Here is a 17,640-nt window from a genome sequence, read left to right on the forward strand (position 1 = left end):
CTGCCGGCCGCCTCGAAACGTGTTCCAGACGACCACGACTCACGAGAGTAGACGACAAACTGATCATCCAGCCTTTTCAGCGAGCCCATGATTCTCTCGCGCAGATTACCCCACCAACCATCTCACTTCGCTACCATCCATGGCCGCCTCCCTCCTCCGCCTCTCCCGGCCCCGCCGCGCGCTCCTCCCACTCTCCGCCCTCCGCCTCCAACTCTCCACCCAGCCCCTCCCCCAGCCCCGGGAACCCTCCTCCAGCCCCACACGGGGCCTCCCCGCCTTCCTCTCCTTCCTCGCCGCCGCCGCAGCAGCAGGCGGAACAACCGCCACCGTCGCCTTCTGCGATTCCGACGGCCGCGACCACCGGTTAGCTCATGCCCACCCGACCGAAACCACTCGCTCGGTCGCCGCTCCCGTTACTTTCCGCATTGGGGATGAGCCGAGCTGACGACCCGCGCCTTTGTGCGCGTCCGTTGATTTTTTGGTTCAGGGTCGGCGGCAAGGAGAGCACCGAGCTGGTGGTGCGCGGGGAGCGCAAGCGGGTGCCGCAGGAGTTCGTCGACGAGCTCGCCTCCTTCCTCGGGGTGAGTAAGCGAGTTTGAATGTGCCGCCTCCTGCTGCCATTGCAAGCGCGCCAACTGTTCGGTGCTTTTGCCGGCCGGTGACGGACTAACCCCCTGGCTGGGTGTATTGCTGTTTTGCAGGAGAACCTGACAGTGGACCTCGAGGAGAGGAGCTTCCACGGGACGCCGCAGAACAGCTTCCACAAATCGGTCAACGTGCCCGACGTCGTCGTCTTCCCAAAGTGATCTCACCTCGCACTCACTGATAAATTCGTCCTCTCGCCGGGTTTGGCTGTCACGGCTTGTTCCATGTGTTGTAATGCTTCTATCATTGGTTTGCAGGTCCCAGGATGAGGTACGGAGGATTGTGATGGCTTGTAACAAGTACGAGGTATGGTAGCAACGGTGCTCTTCCATTCATTAGCGTAAAGGGACATCATATGCTGCCTGTTTGCTAGACTTACTTATCTGCATTGTACATCAGTAACATCCCAGTTTGCATGGTTGAGCCCAGCTAGCTGTTGACAATAGTTCAGAGTAGTTGGTTCAGTTGACTTTGGACCCGTAAAATGCTCACTCATCAAATTGTGGAACTAATCCATCTGAAGTTTCCCATTTTACGTGCGTAACTAAGTTTATAGGATGTCATAAGATCCTGTCGAGAGAAACATAAACAGAAGTTTTGAACAGCCTGTTATAGTCTCAGTGAAGGAGGCTATTTAGCTTCTTTCCGTGTTTCCTTCTGGAGTATGTGGAAGGAGTTGTAGTTTTGATTTCAGTAAGACTAACTGGTTTTTCATTTTCTTGGAATCAGGTGCCAATTGTACCATATGGTGGGGCTACATCAATTGAAGGCCACACCTTGGCACCTCATGGTGGTGTTTGCATTGACATGTCTTCAATGAAGGTAAATATCAAGCTATATAATAAAGAAGCATCCAATTATAATGTTAAAACTCTAGAATAAATCAAAATCTTGCTATAACCTAAAAGGTGAACACATCATCTTTTTTTACTGTATTTTGTTATGCCAAACAAGCAACCACTTTCTTACCAGGGAGCCATACATGCAGGATACAGTTTTCTTTATCTGCTAATTCCATTCTAATGTACCATAAATTCATCACAGAAAATCAAATCCCTGCATATCGAGGATATGGATGTAGTTGTTGAACCAGGAGTTGGATGGATAGATGAAGCAGCACAAGGTTGTGGAGGAACAGCTCCACCGTGTTGCTACAATGTGGACAGCACAAATGTTGAAGGAACCGCTTCAACGTGCTGCGCTAGATATCGCTCTAGGGGCGTAAGCTAGATATCGCTCTAGGGGCGGGGGCTGTCAAGAGTTCAATCCAAACTCTCAACACAAGATCTAATCCAAGATCTTAAAAACAAGAACAGAAAGTTCTCTTTATTGATAGGTAGATGGTACATAGTCTGGTTACATATGTAGAGGCTGGACCTCTATTTATAGGCTGCATGAGCCCTCACAAGTTAGCTCTACTAACAACTAGAACATTCTAGGGAACACTACTAAAGCTAGGAAAGAGATAAGTTACAACTCATACCTAGAACACTCTAGAAACCCCTATAGTACATATGACTAAAGGGTTATTTTATGTGGAATAATATAGAAGTGTGTAGAAGCCAGTACTAAAGTTTAGTTATGTTTATTTTCTTCTACTGTCCTCCATCATTCTCCCCTGGTTGTTTAGAACTCGACCTCGAGTTATCCTCATAAAGTGCTTGTTCTGGGTGATAAAGAGTCAAGTCTGCCACATTGAATGTGTTAGATATGCCCATCTCCGGGGGAAGATCTATCACATATGCGTTATCATTTATCTTCCTTAGAATAGAGAAGGGTCCATATTTCCGTTGCCTAAGCTTTCCTTTAACGCCTAGAGGAAGTCTTTCTTTTCGGAGGTATACCATCACTTTATCACCAACTTGGAATGATTTCAGCCTCCGTTTGCAATCAGCCAACTGTTTATACTTCAGATTTTGTGCCTCCAAGATACCGCGAATTTCTTCAAATAGTTTTGTGTAGTTCTCAGCAAAGGACAAGGCTGCTTTTGAGCTTCCTTTTGATGGTAGCTTCAACAGATCCACCACATGTGTCGGAACTTTAGTGTAGACAATAGAGAATGGACTCCTTCCTGTTGATCTATGGTTGGAGTTGTTGTAGGAGAATTCAGCAAGAGATAAGGCTAAATCCCATTGTCCCTTTTTATCACCACAAATGCAACGGATCAGATTACCCAAAGACTTGTTCACCACTTCTGTTTGGCCATGTTGTTTGTGGATGAGTATAGTAGAAAATTTTAACTCGGTGTTGAATTGCTTCCACAAAGTCATCCAAAATGCAGCAAGGAACTTGCTATCACGGTCTGAAACAATGGACCGTGGAACCCCATGAAGTCTGACCACTTCTCGGAAGAATAAATTTGCAACATGACGAGCATCTGTTGTCTTGCGGCATGGGATGAAATGAGCCATTTTGGAGAATCTGTCCACCACCACAAACACAGCATCATTCCCGCGCCTTGTTCTTGGCAAACCCAATACGAAGTCCATAGAGATATCCTCCCATGGAGCCTCGGGGGATAGGCAAAGGCATATATAACCACTGAGTTTTGGACTGGCCTTTGCATGTTTGACATATGGGGCATCATTGAACAAACTTTCCGACATCTCTCTTCAATTGTGGCCAATAGTAACGAGCCTCTAGATTAGCGATAGTCTTGTCACGTCCCACATGGCCACTAAGATCACTTGAATGGAGCTCTCTAATCAACTTGTCACGTAGAGAACTTCTTGGGATGCATAACCGATCACCCTTGAAGAGATAACCATCTTGCACTAAATAGCCGTCGCCTAATGGTTGGTCTCTTAGGTGCTTTACCCAAACATAGCCAAAGTCTTCGTCCTCTTCATACAACTCTTTTATTTGATCCATGCCCGGAAGTTCAGCCTCAAAAGAAGTCAAGAGGCATGCACGACGACTCAAAGCATCGGCGACTCTGTTGGTTGTTCCATTTATGCACAATAAGGTAGTTAAACCTCTCTAAATATGCTGCCCATCTTGCTAGCATGCGATCCACATGCTTTTGATTTCTAAAATGCTTCAAGGATTGATGATCACTGTAAACAATGAACTCCTTAGGCAGCAAATAGACTTCCCAGGTCTTTAAAGCCGAAAACGCATATAATTCTTTTGATAGGTACTCCACTTTTGTCTTGCTTCGCTTAGCTTCTCACTAAAGAATGCAATGGGTTTTCGTTCTTGAGATAGAACAGCCCCAATGCCTACTCCGCTTGCATCGCACTCTAGCTCAAAAGTTTTAGTGAAATCGGGTAGTACTAAGACGGGAGCTTGTGAGAGTTTTTCCTTTATCTCCTTGAAACTAGTTTCGAGATTCGTTCCATTGGAACTTTCCTTTCTTTAGGCATTCGGTGGTGGTGCCATGATGGTACTGAAATTTTTCACAAACCGCCTATAGAAAGTTGCAAGACCATGGAAACTTCTCACCTCAGAAATAGTCTTTGGAGTTGGCCATTCTTTGATTGCTTTAACTTTAGAGTCATCAACGTGAATGCCCTCACTTGTTATGACAAAGCCCAAGAAAATAAGTTTTGTTTGAAGGAAAACACACTTCTTCAGGTTGACATAGAGTTCGTTCTCCTTTAGTACACATAGTACCTTACGGATGTGATGCAAGTGTTCATCTTCATCCTTGCTATATATCAGGATGTCATCAAAATAAACCACAACAAAGCGGGATAAGAAGGGTCGAAGTACCTGGTTCATCAAGTGCATGAAGGTACTTGGTGCATTAGAGAGTCCAAATGGCATCACCATCCACTCAAACAACCCTTCCTTTGTCTTAAAAGCTGTTTTCCATTCGTCCCCGGGTCTAATGCGAATTTGATGATATCCGCTCTTTAAATCGAGCTTTGTGAATACTCTTGCACCACTAAGCTGATCTAGCATATCATCCAAACGGGGAATAGGAAATCTGTACCTTATGGTGATCTTGTTGATAGCTCTACTATCTGTACACATGCGCATAGATCCATCTTTCTTTGGTGTGATCAAAGCTGGTACGGCGCATGGACTAATACTCTCTCGAATGTGCCCTTTATGCAGCAACTCCTCCACCTTTTCCTTGAGTATATCATGCTCTTTTGGGCTCATTCGGTAGTGTGGCAGATTAGGTAGACTTGCTCCCGGAATGAAGTCAATTCGATGTTGAATTCCTCTCATTGGCGGTAGGCCTTGTGGCTCTCCAAGTATGCTCTGAAATTCATCTAGTAGGTCATGTACCTTTGCTGGAATCTCAACCTCCGGTTGCACTTCTCCTTTCACAACAAGTGCAGCACACAAATTTGCCTCCTTCAAGTCTCCCATAAACTCATTAGAGGTGTGAGAAATAGTTAATATACTCTTTCCCTCCTCTTTAGAGCTATTACGATCTGATTGGTTGGGTAGAATGATGATCTTTCTCTTGTTCCAAGTGAAGGAGTATGAATTTTCTTTCCCTCTATGTGTGGTATCCACATCAAACTGCCAAGGTCTCCCAAGAAGAACATGGCTGGCATCCATATCAACCACATCACATAGTACATTTGAGCGGTAGTACTTGCCCAAAGAGAGTGGCAGGTTGCATTGTTTGGTGACCCTCATATTCACCCCTTTCTTGATCCATCCAATAGTGTATGGGTTTGGGTGATCATGAGTCTCAAGTTTTAAATGGTTCACCAAATTTTGGGAGATGAGATTCTCGCAGCTGCAACTATCAATTACTAATTTGCATACCTTCCCATTCACCGTGCATTTGCTCTCAAATATTTTCTTCCTTTGTGTGTTGTCGGGCTGCGGTGTTGAGCACAAGAGGCGTTGAATCACACATACCACCTCTTCTCCCTCTTCTTCACAAATATCTTGTCCTTCGACATCTTCAGATTCATATTCTTCATCATCTTCACCATCATGGATTGTGGTGTTGACAAATTTCCTCAATGGGCATTTGCTAGATACGTGTCCCTCTTCACCACATTTATAACACTTTATCACAGGCTTAGTCCTGCTTTTACCACCAACTTGTTTTGGGGCAGGTTGTTTTTCCTTGGGTTGAGTGGTCTTTTCTTCCGCTTTATGGGAGTTACTCCTAGGTGAGGCTTCCGTATGAGAATATGGAGCCTTACTTGCCTTTCTTGTTTTTACCAACCTCTCGGCCTTTAAGGCTAGAGCTTGTGCTTGATCAAGGGACCAAATTTGCTGCATCATTAAACGATCCTGGATAACATCACTGAGACCATTGATGTACCTTGCAACTTGTTGATCTTCTGTTTCAGCAAGGTTGCACCTCACTTGTAGCCTTAGAAACTCCTCTGTATATTCTGAAACAGTCCTATTTCTTTGGGCACAATTCTGGAACTGAATAAATAGGATCTGATCATAATCTGCAGGCAAAAATCTCCCCTTTAAAAGGTTCTTCATTTGCCGCCAAGATCGCACACGAGGTTCTCCTCTTAGCCTGCGGTCTTCTTGAAGGCGATGCCACCATGCACCAGCTCCTCCTTTCAGCTTGTATGCGACCAAAGAGACTCTACGGTCTTCTGGAATATTCATGACCTCAAAGAAAGTCTCCACCTCGTACAACCAATCAAGGCACCCTTCAATATCAACATTTCCATTGAAAGTAGGGATCTCAGCTTTCACCTTGTATGTATCCCTCGCATACGTAGTGTTGGGTACTCTTGGATGTGCATAGAGGTCAGGTTCTTCAAGGCCCTCATCATTTTCTTCATCTTCAGAAATTTCATCATAAGTTGGCCTTCTTGAGGTACGCTGAACAATATGTGGTTGAGGTGTTTTTGCTCTAAGATGACCTCCCTTTCTTCTCCGCTGAGCATCTTCACCATCCTTTGATGATTCTTCATCATTGGCAGTAGGAGGAACACCCTTTCTGATCATCTCAACTAGCTGATCAAATCTCCGGTTAAGATCTTCACGCAACGCTTGGATTTGTTGTTCTGCAGCATCCATTCTCTTTCCCAACTCCTCCATTGCTTGTTGCAACTCGCTCTCAATGAGGGAACCACAACTTGAACGGATCAGCAGGGCTCTGATACCACCTGAAGCAGCACAAGGTTGTGGAGGAACAGCTCCACCGTGTTGCTACAATGTGGACAGCACAAATGTTGAAGGAACCGCTTCAACGTGCTGCGCTAGATATCGCTCTAGGGGCGTAAGCTAGATATCGCTCTAGGGGCGGGGGCTGTCAAGAGTTCAATCCAAACTCTCAACACAAGATCTAATCCAAGATCTTAAAAACAAGAACAGAAAGTTCTCTTTATTGATAGGTAGATGGTACATAGTCTGGTTACATATGTAGAGGCTGGACCTCTATTTATAGGCTGCATGAGCCCTCACAAGTTAGCTCTACTAACAACTAGAACATTCTAGGGAACACTACTAAAGCTAGGAAAGAGATAAGTTACAACTCATACCTAGAACACTCTAGAAACCCCTATAGTACATATGACTAAAGGGTTATTTTATGTGGAATAATATAGAAGTGTGTAGAAGCCAGTACTAAAGTTTAGTTATGTTTATTTTCTTCTACTGTCCTCCATCAATAGAGCTGAATGAATACCTGAAACCCTATGGCCTTTTTTTCCCTCTTGACCCAGGCAAGCTGCTTGTTCACTTTTGCCTTCACATTTATTTTGTTCTTTTACCTTTCCAGCCATCCATATGAAATCCAGATTGTCATAACCTAATACAAAATTATAGTAAGCTGACCAGATAAGTCTGCGACTAATTTGTGTAGCCTGGTTGCATTCTCCAGGCATTTTGGTGTTAAGTGCATCTTTTGTTCCAGGGAGATAATTATGCATGTTTGTAGTATCACTAGTTGCTCTGAAGTTCGCCCATCTTTCTATGTCTAAAATAGCATCACAAGCTTCTTGGTTTTGCACCAGCTTAGTAGCTCATCAGCTCATGTACATTGGTCTGATTTGCAGGACCTGGAGCCACTATTGGTGGAATGTGCGCTACGCGATGTTCTGGTTCATTAGCTGTGAGGTAATTATCCATATAATAGGCTACCTTTAAGCTTCGACAGTGCACCTGTAACCCCTCATCTGCACAAAAAACAAGTACACCCTATGTTCCCAATTAATTGAAGTTCTAGGTTTGTCCTAAGTGAATATTTTTCAGTCTGACCTAGTCTACAGCAAAATGTGCTAATATCTACAACTTCGTATGTACATAGTACGGAAATATAGTCTATGGTGGATCTAATGAAACTAATTTGGTGTTGTAGATGTTCATATGTCTTTCTATAAACTTGGTCAAACTTCAAGAAGTTTTGACTTAGGACAAAACTTGAACTTCAGTTAAGTTGGAACGGAGGGAGTACAGCTGTAACGTGCACGATTCACCTGCTATTTATTATAGCCTGATGATACTACTGTTTAATGGTTTTGATGATTTTCTTATTAGTTTCTAGGTATGGGACTATGCGGGACAATGTGATCAATCTTCAGGTCCTTTTGCTATCTTCAACGAATTTTTCCTTTTACATTTGGCTTTGCATACAAATAATAACTTCTTCTTGGTACTTCAGGCTGTTTTACCAAATGGTGATGTTGTCAAGACCGGTTCTCGGGCTCGAAAGAGTGCAGCTGGGTATACCTGATTCTTAAGAGTAAAATGCTTTGCTTTTTTGGAAGGAAATTGTAGTTGCACTGCTTGCTTTTCACCATCTGTTGCTGGCATTGATTTCGACAACTTTCTTTACTTGCCACCATGCTGAATGTCAGATATGACCTTGCTCGGTTGATCATTGGAAGTGAAGGAACTTTGGGGGTAATTACAGAAGTGACTTTACGGCTTCAAAAGCTTCCGTCTCATTCTGTGGTAGGTATATTGTTTTAATCCAGTCACAATCGAATTAATATTCCACGAACTTCTTTACTACCCACTATATACTTATATTAAGTTAGCAACTCAACGGCCCAACCTATTGCTCTGTTTAGGATATACACCCTTTATGTAACACATTGCTGTTATCTTGCATCTTGTAAAATGGAGACCACATTTTTAAGGTCGTATGAATACAAGATATCTCTTTTCATGGTCTATTATGTCCTGTACTCACAATACATTATCCGAAACCTTTCTATGTGATGTCCTCCTTATGTTCCTAAAACAGTGTTATTGGCTTAATGTTCTATGATAAAAAATTTGACGAATGATTGTTAGATCGCAGTATGTAGGTTATAAAAATATGGATAGCAAAATAATTATTTCTGACAACCTATTAGTATGATGTTCAGATGAACATCCTTGGTATTTTTACATGTAGCAGTGATAATTATATCTAGAAATAGAGGGAGCAACTGATTACACAAGCCAGAATAGTCATCTTGTTTAATCATTTCTAGTAGCATACCATGTATTGAATGTTCAGAGTGGTGAAAGAAAAATTGGTATATGGCACTATTTTGTTGATTTAGCTTTGTCGAGCTTGTTATAATTTTTTGCATGCTTATTTTACTTGTGAAGGCACTTATAACCGCTCTCTGTTTATTCAGGTTGCCATGTGCAATTTTCAAACTATTAAGGATGCTGCTGATGTCGCTATTGCAACAATGCTTTCTGGTATACAGGTTTGTCCTTTTCCTTCAGTTTTTTCCTTATTGCAATTACCATTTGAGAATAATTTGAAAGTCATGTATGAAAGTATTAATATCCTTTGTTCCATATAGAGTGAATGTGCATGTCTCCATGCTCATGTTTGTTCATGTCACAACAGTTGTTTGTTGCAAATTAATTGGCCGCCGGTTGTGGTGTTGATATTTTGCTTGGATTTTGGGTTCTAGGTTGACTTCAGTTAAAATACTTGAGTAGAAGTTACATTTGTTGAGGTGTATCAGTGGGCAAAGCCAAACCCCAATTTATTAAAGTTGTTATAGGTTACTGATACTTGTCTTTTCTGCTTGATCAGGTCTCAAGAGTAGAACTGTTGGACGAGGTTCAGATAAGGGCAATAAACTTGGCAAATGGTAAAAGCTTGCCTGAAGTGCCGACCTTGATGTTTGAGTTCATAGGGACAGGTAGGTTGGTTGTTCAACTTGCTTGGAGAAGTTATGTAGAAGATTTTCTTAGACATAACTTCTTAAGCTGCAAACATGCTTTCACCATATCAAGAACTGACCATTTTGTTATTCTCTTTCCATTGCAAATATCCAGAAGCATATGCACTTGAACAAACACTGCTGGTTCAAAAGATTGCTGCAGAACACCATGGGTCCGATTTTGTTTTTGTAGAAGAGCCGAATGCTAAAGAGGAGCTGTGGAAGGTGGGTCATAGGAACTTCTAGTAGTTAATATTCAGATGTTTCTTTGTGCTACATGCTCTTACACATGCCTTGCGATGTCAGTGTCATACAGTATGAATCTATGCTATCCAGTTTCTGGACAATAATAGCAGTACTGAGGTATATGGGGTATTTGGCCTTGAAGTATAATTTGATGGCATTTTCGTCAATGTGCAGATCAGAAAGGAGGCACTTTGGGCTGGTTTTGCCATGAAACCTGATCATGAAGCTATGATAACGGTTTGTTCGCTTGCTCAGTACATATTGATATCTCTATCATCAGCATCACCTTTTGTGTTGGTAGAGATAGTTAGTTTCTAGTGCTACGCATGTGCCAGTACGTTTGCCTCCTTAGTTGCGAATTTTGGCATTTGATAACATGTCCCAATTTAGTCACCATTCCTGTCATAAACAGGGTTGAGAATGTAATGCTGTTTGAGCAACCAAACATGTACTCAGTTATGTAAGGATGATTGCAACAGCTCCCATCTCTTTGTTTGAAGCAGTATATGCATTTTTTCCCCTTAGTCAGGTGCTAACAAAGTTTAGCCTTATGATGGTCATTATGATCATGCTATCATGACGATCTTTCCATTTTCAGCAGATAAGCTGTATCAAGTCTTCTAAATTCTAATGCCACCCAAAATGTTGTTCATGCAGGACGTTTGTGTTCCATTGTCTAGACTTGCAGAATGCATATCTGTATCTAAGCGACTGCTTGATGCATCACCATTGACCTGGTAAATTTTGTCCCTTATGCAATACTATTGTATCTTGATTTCTTTCTTATCTTTCATAGCTAAGACAAGATATGGCCATCTCTTCCATAATTTTAGATATAGGATATAAATGTCGTTTAATAATTTGAACTCTGCATGAAGTAGCGTGCCATTCTTACTGTAGCTCCAGCATGACAGTATGCTATCCGTGAGAACCTTTTCTCTGACTTGGTATATGTTTTCAGTTTGGTTATCGCCCATGCTGGCGATGGAAATTTCCACACAATTATCCTATTTGAGCCGAGTCAGGAGGATCAGCGACGAGAAGCAGAGAGACTAAACCATTTCATGGTTCATACTGCCCTGTCTATGGAAGGTACAAACAAATAAAAAAGCAAAACAACGTGTATATGACAGACTAGTATGCAAAAACGGAGATTAATGATGACTGGGACACCAACAGGTACATGCACAGGAGAGCATGGTGTTGGCACAGGGAAGATGAAGGCAAGTGTCTATGACCTGTTATTATTGTTGCTAGACTGTGAAGGGTCGTATTATTACTTACAGTTTCTCCATAGTTATGGCACAAATTGCCAACCACCTATTATTTATATATGACATGATAGGATGTAGAATTAGGAATATGATGCTACATATATCACCTGATTTACCCCCAAAAAAAAAAGATATCACCTGATTGACCACTTGCCCATGTAGGCATCTAGTTCATATCTGTGATTATTGTAGGAGCCCCTGATTAATTTATTTTGAGTTTCCTAATGGGACCTCTTTATCATCTTGCTCACGTATGTCGTCAACTCACCACCCACCAACTGACGACGACTGCTTTCCTGTTGGCATTGGCAGTACCTGGAGAAGGAGCTGGGGATCGAGTCACTGAGGACGATGAAAAGGATAAAAGCCGCGCTGGATCCCAACAACATCATGAATCCAGGGAAGCTCATCCCACCCCACGTCTGCATATGACTGACGTCCCCAAGCTCTTCCCTGCCTGCCTGATTCGCCAAGTGCTTCTCCTCTAGTGGGAGCTGATGAGCCATCGAGCATCACCGGATGCGTCGATTCTTCAACTGGCTGGATCCGTTATTCACCAAATAACTACATGTGTCGCAGGAAAATCACATCTGTCAGGAGTGTGATGCAAGGATAAATAAACTGGTCCATGTTTGCTCAAAAGAGCTGGCCCATGTGTTAGAAATAAAAAGGAGCAGAAACGTTGTTATTCCCTCGAGCAGCTGAGATGTTGTATGTTGAGCACCAAACCATTGCCAATTTGCCATGTCTCACACAGCACTGCACGGCGAATGCTTCGACAACATACTGCCCTGGAATTCACTCAAAGGCCCTGTCAGGCCCTGTATTCTCAACCCGTGAAATACAATATCGTTTTCGGCCCGTAAAAGCAGGGTTTTAGGCAGATTTCCATACCAAACATGATCATGAATATGAATATGATGTGATGCATAGTTCATAGTTCAGCCACGGTGGTACCAAAAAGTTACACCTCGCCGTCAAGCACCATCATCGGCATCAAGCATCGGCACCGGTAGAGTGGTCGAGGACGCCATCGCCACCACCACCACCACCACTCACCGGAGTAGACGCACCACCACCGCTTGCCCCGCGACCTTGACGCAAGAGCCTCTTCCTGTCATGATGTCCTCCTTGGTCTCCTTCCATCATGCCAATTGATCCTCGTCGTACTCTTCATCGCCAATCTCCTCGTTGAATGGAGGAATGCCATCAGGAGGAGTCGTTGAGGGCGCTAAAGAATTCCGTTGTAGACGAATCACCGAACACGTTGTGGGCGTCGTTGACGGCTTGAGGCGGCGGAATGAACGGAGGAGGACGGGGGGGGGGGGGGGGGGGGGGCCCGACACGGTTCGAGGCCTTCACCTTGGACGGCGGGTTTCCCCTCGGCCTCGCGGATTTGGTCTTCGAGTGACCCGTCTTCGGCGGCGCGGGGGTCACCGCTGCCGCAGCAACGGCTGGCGCAACATCGGCCGGCACAGCTCCGACCTCCGCCTGGGGCTGATAGACCGCCCGCTTCCTCTTCCCCGACATGGTGGCGGACACCATGGCCGCTACCTCGCCGGGAGTCGGCTGGCCTCCCGCGACGGTGACGGTGACGTCCACCACCATCCGCGCCTCCGGTACGCCTTCCGCGGTCGGCGGGACCTGCGAGTGGTCCATGGCGGCGAGATCCGGCCGCGTAGTGGCCGGAGAGGGAGGGGGCGTGGAGATTGGGGCGGCGGCGGCGCGGGGGTGGTAGTTGGGCGGGCTGAAATCTCCTTCGCGCGAGGAGTGAGGGTCGCGTTCAGTTTCGGCCACCAACCTGCACACCTACGGGTTCCCGAGCGGACCCGGGGCGGAACTAGGAAAATTTAATACGGAGCGAGCGATTTACGGGATCTGATAAATTCCGCGGAAGCACCGAAACCCGTATTCCAGCGATTATTATACAGTTTTGGGCGTTTTACGGCCATGTTAGACTTGCTCTTAGAGCATGTCTAACAGGCTCCTACTTTTCTGCTCCGTAAAACGCGAGTATTTCGCCCTATATAAAAAAATTCTCGTAGCTAGATCGTTCCGTCTAGCAGACCCCGTATTTCACACCGTATATTTGAAAAAATTTAAACCCCGGGAAATTTGTTCATAGTTCATAGTTCATAGATAGTTGATCATACATACGGATCATACATACATACATACGGAATTGCGCGATCCTAAATGGATCGCGACTTCTAGTCGGAGAGGTCGATGATGTATGCCGCCGCCTCCCGCGCCTGTGCCTCCTTCACGGCGGCTATGGCCGCCGCCTTCTCTTCTTCCTCAGCCTTCTTCTTGTCGCCGTCGTCCTTGAGGGACGCGGCTATCGCCTGCAAGAAGAGGGGGTCTTCCTCCTCCTCCTCCTCCTCCTCCTCCTCCTCCTCCTCCTCCTCCTCTTCCTCCTCGCCGGCGAGCGGAGCTCCTCCGCCGCTGGTGCTCCCGATGCGCGCGTCCCATGCCGCCTTCGCCCGGCGGTTCCGCTCCCACTCGGCGCGCCACTTCTCGAAGTCGGGGCCGCTCATCGGCTTGAGCGGCGGATCTTCATTGTACCAGCGCCCGCCCGTGGCGAGCTCACGGAGCTTCGGCGGCACGTAGAGGGCACCGGAGTACCTGCACGCTGCACGCCGGCTCCCGGCGGCGGACCGCTTGCATTGGAGCCGCCACGCCTCCTCGACGGTGTCCGGCGAGCGGGATCGCTTCGATCCGCTCGCGGGCGACGCGGTACTGCTTCGGCGTCCGTACATGGCGACCGGCGGTTGAAATGCGAAGCTAGGGTGCGCGGGATTTCTCGCCGGAGCTAAATGGGGAGGCGGCGGTGCACGGCGGAGCTAGGGTTGCGAGTGAGGGGTTAACCCCTCACTCGCACCTTCGCCCGGTATAAGTAGGGGGCGGTGTTGCGGATTTTCTGGGCCCCGTATTCCTCCGAAATGGGCCGGCCCGAATATGGGGCCTGCTAGACGGCCCAAACCGCGCCTGCCCCGTATCCCGCTGAAATTTTACGGGGTGGGCGGGTTTTAAGGGACCTGTTAGACATGCTCTCTTACACCGTGAATCCGTGATGGCGTCTCCCGCATTTCACACAATGCCAATCTTTGATCTACTGATTCCAGACGGCCAAATCATACATGCATATGTACATGATTCATTCAGGTACGCTGCCTTCCCAGCGATGCTAAAACGGCAAAGCTTTGTATCATAGTGCCGGCCGCCGGCCGAGGCGTCACCCACCACACGACGGCCGTGGCACGCACCTTGTCGCTTCCAATTGATGGCTGCAAGGGCACGGCCGAGTGGACAAGCCGACGACGCGCGCATGACGTGTTCTACCGAGCCGCGTCTATATGATCACGTCGCACTTGCGAGCTGGAGTGGCACTCCACAGTTTCCCACTGCGCAGCCGGCCATGGCTTCCAAGGACTCGGCCGCCCCTGTCGTCGTGGACGAGTGCCGGGGCGTGCTGTTCGTGTACAGCGACGGCTCCGTGGTGCGCCGGTCCGGGCCGGGCTTCGCGACGCCGGTGCGGGACGACGGCACGGTGGAGTGGAAGGATGTCGAGTTTGACGCGGCCCACGAGCTGGGGCTCCGGCTGTACAGGCCACGGGAACGGAACCAGCAGCTGCTGCCGGTGTTCTTCTACTACCACGGCGGCGGCTTCTGCATCGGCTCGCGCACCTGGCCCAACTGCCAGAACTACTGCCTCCGCCTGGCCGCCGAGCTGGGCGCCGTCGTGGTCGCCCCGGACTACCGCCTCGGCCCCGAGCACCGCCTCCCCGCGGCCATCGACGACGCCGGCGCCGCGCTCCTGTGGCTGGCGTCCCAGGCGGGCGGCGGCGACCCGTGGCTCACCGAGGCCGCCGACTTCACCCGGGTGTTCGTCTCGGGGGACTCCGCGGGCGGCACCATCGCGCACCACCTCGCCGTGCGGTTCGGCTCGGCGGCGGGGCGCGCGGAGCTGGGCGCCGCCAGCGTCAGGGGCTACGTCCAGCTGATGCCCTTCTTCGGCGGCACGGAGCGGACGAGGTCCGAGGCGGAGTGCCCCGACGACGCGTTCCTGAACCGCCCGCTCAACGACCGGTACTGGCGCCTGTCGCTGCCCGTTGGCGCGACGGTGGACCACCCGGTCTCGAACCCGTTCGGGCCGGACAGCCCGGCGCTGGAGGCGGTGGAGTTTGCCCCCACGCTGGTGGTGGTGGGCGGCCGCGACATCCTCCACGACAGGGCGGTGGACTACGCGGCGAGGCTGAGGGCCATGGGGAAGGCCGTGGAGGTGAAGGACTTCGAGGGGCAGCAGCACGGCTTCTTCACCATCGAACCCTGGTCCGACGCGTCCGCCGTGCTCATGCGCGCGCTCAAGCGCTTCATCGACACGGACGGCCGCTTCGACTAGGTCTTCTCAGCATGCCGCCGCTTCGACTAGGGAAAGTGTTTTGAGCGCGTCTCTGCATGCCGCCGGCGAATCGCGCGCGGCGTCTTTCGATCCACTGCCTGTATGTTATGCGTTTGTATTTGCGTCTCCGTCTCCGTGCTTCTCGAATTACGTCGGTGCACTGATGTGCTACTTCTGATTTCTCAAGACGAAAATCAGTTGCGTCGTGTGGTGTTTTGTTTTCTCGGTGTGCGGCAATGGTTTGCTTGTAATTTGGTCAGAGCCTACTTGGAATTTGAAACTGCGCTGGACGAGTACCTGGACCATATTTCATCGGGTTGGCCCAGATGAGTTACGGCCTATTTGACTATGTGCTGGTTTACGGCACAACTTTTTTTTTTTGAGGTAAAGACAAATATATTAAGCAGCAACCCGCCTTATTAAAAACCTTCCAGTCCCCTACCTTGGTAAGGAAAAAGTGCGTCTGAAACTTGCTGCTTCAACATCAATGTATGGTTACATCAGAGATGAGACTGTTTAGAAGGAAACTAGGCGGTTCACTAGCCCAATTACAAGAATTCTTATTCAAAAAACTAAACTTAGCTAACTCGTGAGCCACCTTGTTTGCTTCCCTCGGACAGTGCGTGAATTTAACCTCACCGATGGTAATAGTGGAGTCTACAATATCAGCAAAAATGGCGGCAGCTACACTCCACCAAACCTCCTTTCCCGTACATGCTTCAATCACTTCTACGGCATCAGATTCGGCGATAATAATATTACAGCCCATAGATATAGCAAGTAACAATCCCTCCTTCATAGCTATAGCTTCAGCCGTCGCTGGAGAGCTCACATGCGGTATAAAAACACACTTTGCCCCTACAAATGTTCCTTGGTAATCTCGAAGGACTGCAGCGACCGCACTACATTTAGCTTAATTTGACGAGGCTCGGGTTTCGTCCATACCTTGTTACTATGCAGCCCTTTCTTGCCGACATCAGCTGCATTTGATGTAATTGATAGAATAGAGTGAATACACTTAAACAAGGGAGGAACCTCTTCATTATGAGTTCTTCGTCGCCTCAACCACCACAGGTACCAGCATGCAACAGAGATGAGTTCCTTCACCTTAATGTGATCATACCCGGGTACCAAGAGATCATTTCCCTTTAGAATGTGTTCTAGAACAGCTGAGCCCGCTCTATCGGCATACATAGCATCTTCAATAATATCTGAGAGTCCTAATTGCATCCAGACTTCTTGAGCTTTTGGACACCGAAATAGAAGATGAACAATATCTTCCGCACCCATATTACAGATCGGACATGATCCATTGTTTCCAATATGGAGATTAGCCAGGATTCCTTTTAGCGGTAGAATTCCATGTAAAGATCTCCATATAAAAATCTTGATTTTACTTGGTACCTGCAATCTCCAAACATTTTTCCAAACCGGGTTATTTGCTAAACTTCCCGGGAGGGCTAACTGATAAGCCCTTGGACCAAACTGATGCTTCCATTGAAGATGATAACCAGAACGGACAGCATATTTTCCATGTTTTGTATAGTGCCAAGCAATAAAGTCACTGAAGCCCTGGTTATTGATTGGTATTTGAAGAATCCGGCCGACATCCAGCGAAGAAAATAATAGTAAGGAGTTCCTCATCCCAAGATCCCGTGAGAGGGCTAATCAGATCACATACCTTGGAGACCACTGCATTTCCTCTTGGTGTTACAATTTTTCAATCCATACTAGTCGGTATCCAAGGGTCAAACCATATATTAATTGACTCCCCATCACCCACACTCTCCAGATGATTCCCCTTTTGAGAATTGGAATCCCAACAAGAATACTCTGCCAGGTGAAAGAAGACCCAGCCTTAGGATCAGCTTTTAGAATATCCCCATCCGGATAATATTTCGCTCGTAGAACACGAGCACACAGAGAATCTGGTTCATTGATTAGTCTCCAACTCTGTTTTGCAAGCATAGCAAGATTAAAGGAATGAAAATCTCTAAAGCCCATACCTCCA

At 47.0% G+C, this 17,640-nt stretch overlaps 2 protein-coding genes across 2 annotated transcripts; both read left to right on the forward strand.

Annotated features, from left to right (window-relative positions):
• Positions 1-76: 76 nt before the first annotated feature.
• LOC127333860 (D-lactate dehydrogenase [cytochrome], mitochondrial) lies at positions 77-11,915 on the forward strand. Its single transcript, XM_071826316.1, has 19 exons — positions 77-363; positions 488-581; positions 702-802; positions 903-951; positions 1,375-1,467; positions 1,690-1,749; positions 7,202-7,256; positions 7,590-7,650; positions 8,078-8,114; positions 8,195-8,256; positions 8,391-8,487; positions 9,165-9,239; positions 9,578-9,686; positions 9,823-9,932; positions 10,128-10,190; positions 10,611-10,690; positions 10,915-11,045; positions 11,133-11,176; positions 11,540-11,915. The coding sequence occupies exons 1-19, from the start codon at positions 140-142 to the stop codon at positions 11,657-11,659; spliced, it is 1,665 nt and encodes a 554-aa protein (XP_071682417.1). The 5' UTR covers positions 77-139; the 3' UTR covers positions 11,660-11,915.
• Positions 11,916-14,594: 2,679 nt separating this feature from the next.
• Positions 14,595-15,934, forward strand: LOC127333859 (strigolactones hydrolase CXE15). The gene has a single exon (XM_051360296.2). The coding sequence runs from the start codon at positions 14,646-14,648 to the stop codon at positions 15,627-15,629; it is 984 nt and encodes a 327-aa protein (XP_051216256.1). The 5' UTR covers positions 14,595-14,645; the 3' UTR covers positions 15,630-15,934.
• The last annotated feature ends 1,706 nt before the right edge of the window (positions 15,935-17,640 follow it).

This window comes from Lolium perenne, chromosome 2 (assembly GCF_019359855.2).
Source record: "Lolium perenne isolate Kyuss_39 chromosome 2, Kyuss_2.0, whole genome shotgun sequence".
NCBI lineage: Eukaryota > Viridiplantae > Streptophyta > Magnoliopsida > Poales > Poaceae > Lolium > Lolium perenne.

Excerpts from the sequence above, each read along its gene's own strand:
- LOC127333860 (XM_071826316.1), top strand. The coding sequence starts at position 140 with ATGGCCGCCTCCCTCCTCCGCCTCTCCCGGCCCCGCCGCGCGCTCCTC. Across the intron at positions 1,750-7,201 it reads TTGAACCAGGAGTTGGATGG|ATAGAGCTGAATGAATACCT; the intron begins ATAGATGAAGCA and ends TGTCCTCCATCA. Across the intron at positions 9,687-9,822 it reads GTTTGAGTTCATAGGGACAG|AAGCATATGCACTTGAACAA; the intron begins GTAGGTTGGTTG and ends GCAAATATCCAG.
- LOC127333859 (XM_051360296.2), top strand. The coding sequence starts at position 14,646 with ATGGCTTCCAAGGACTCGGCCGCCCCTGTCGTCGTGGACGAGTGCCGG.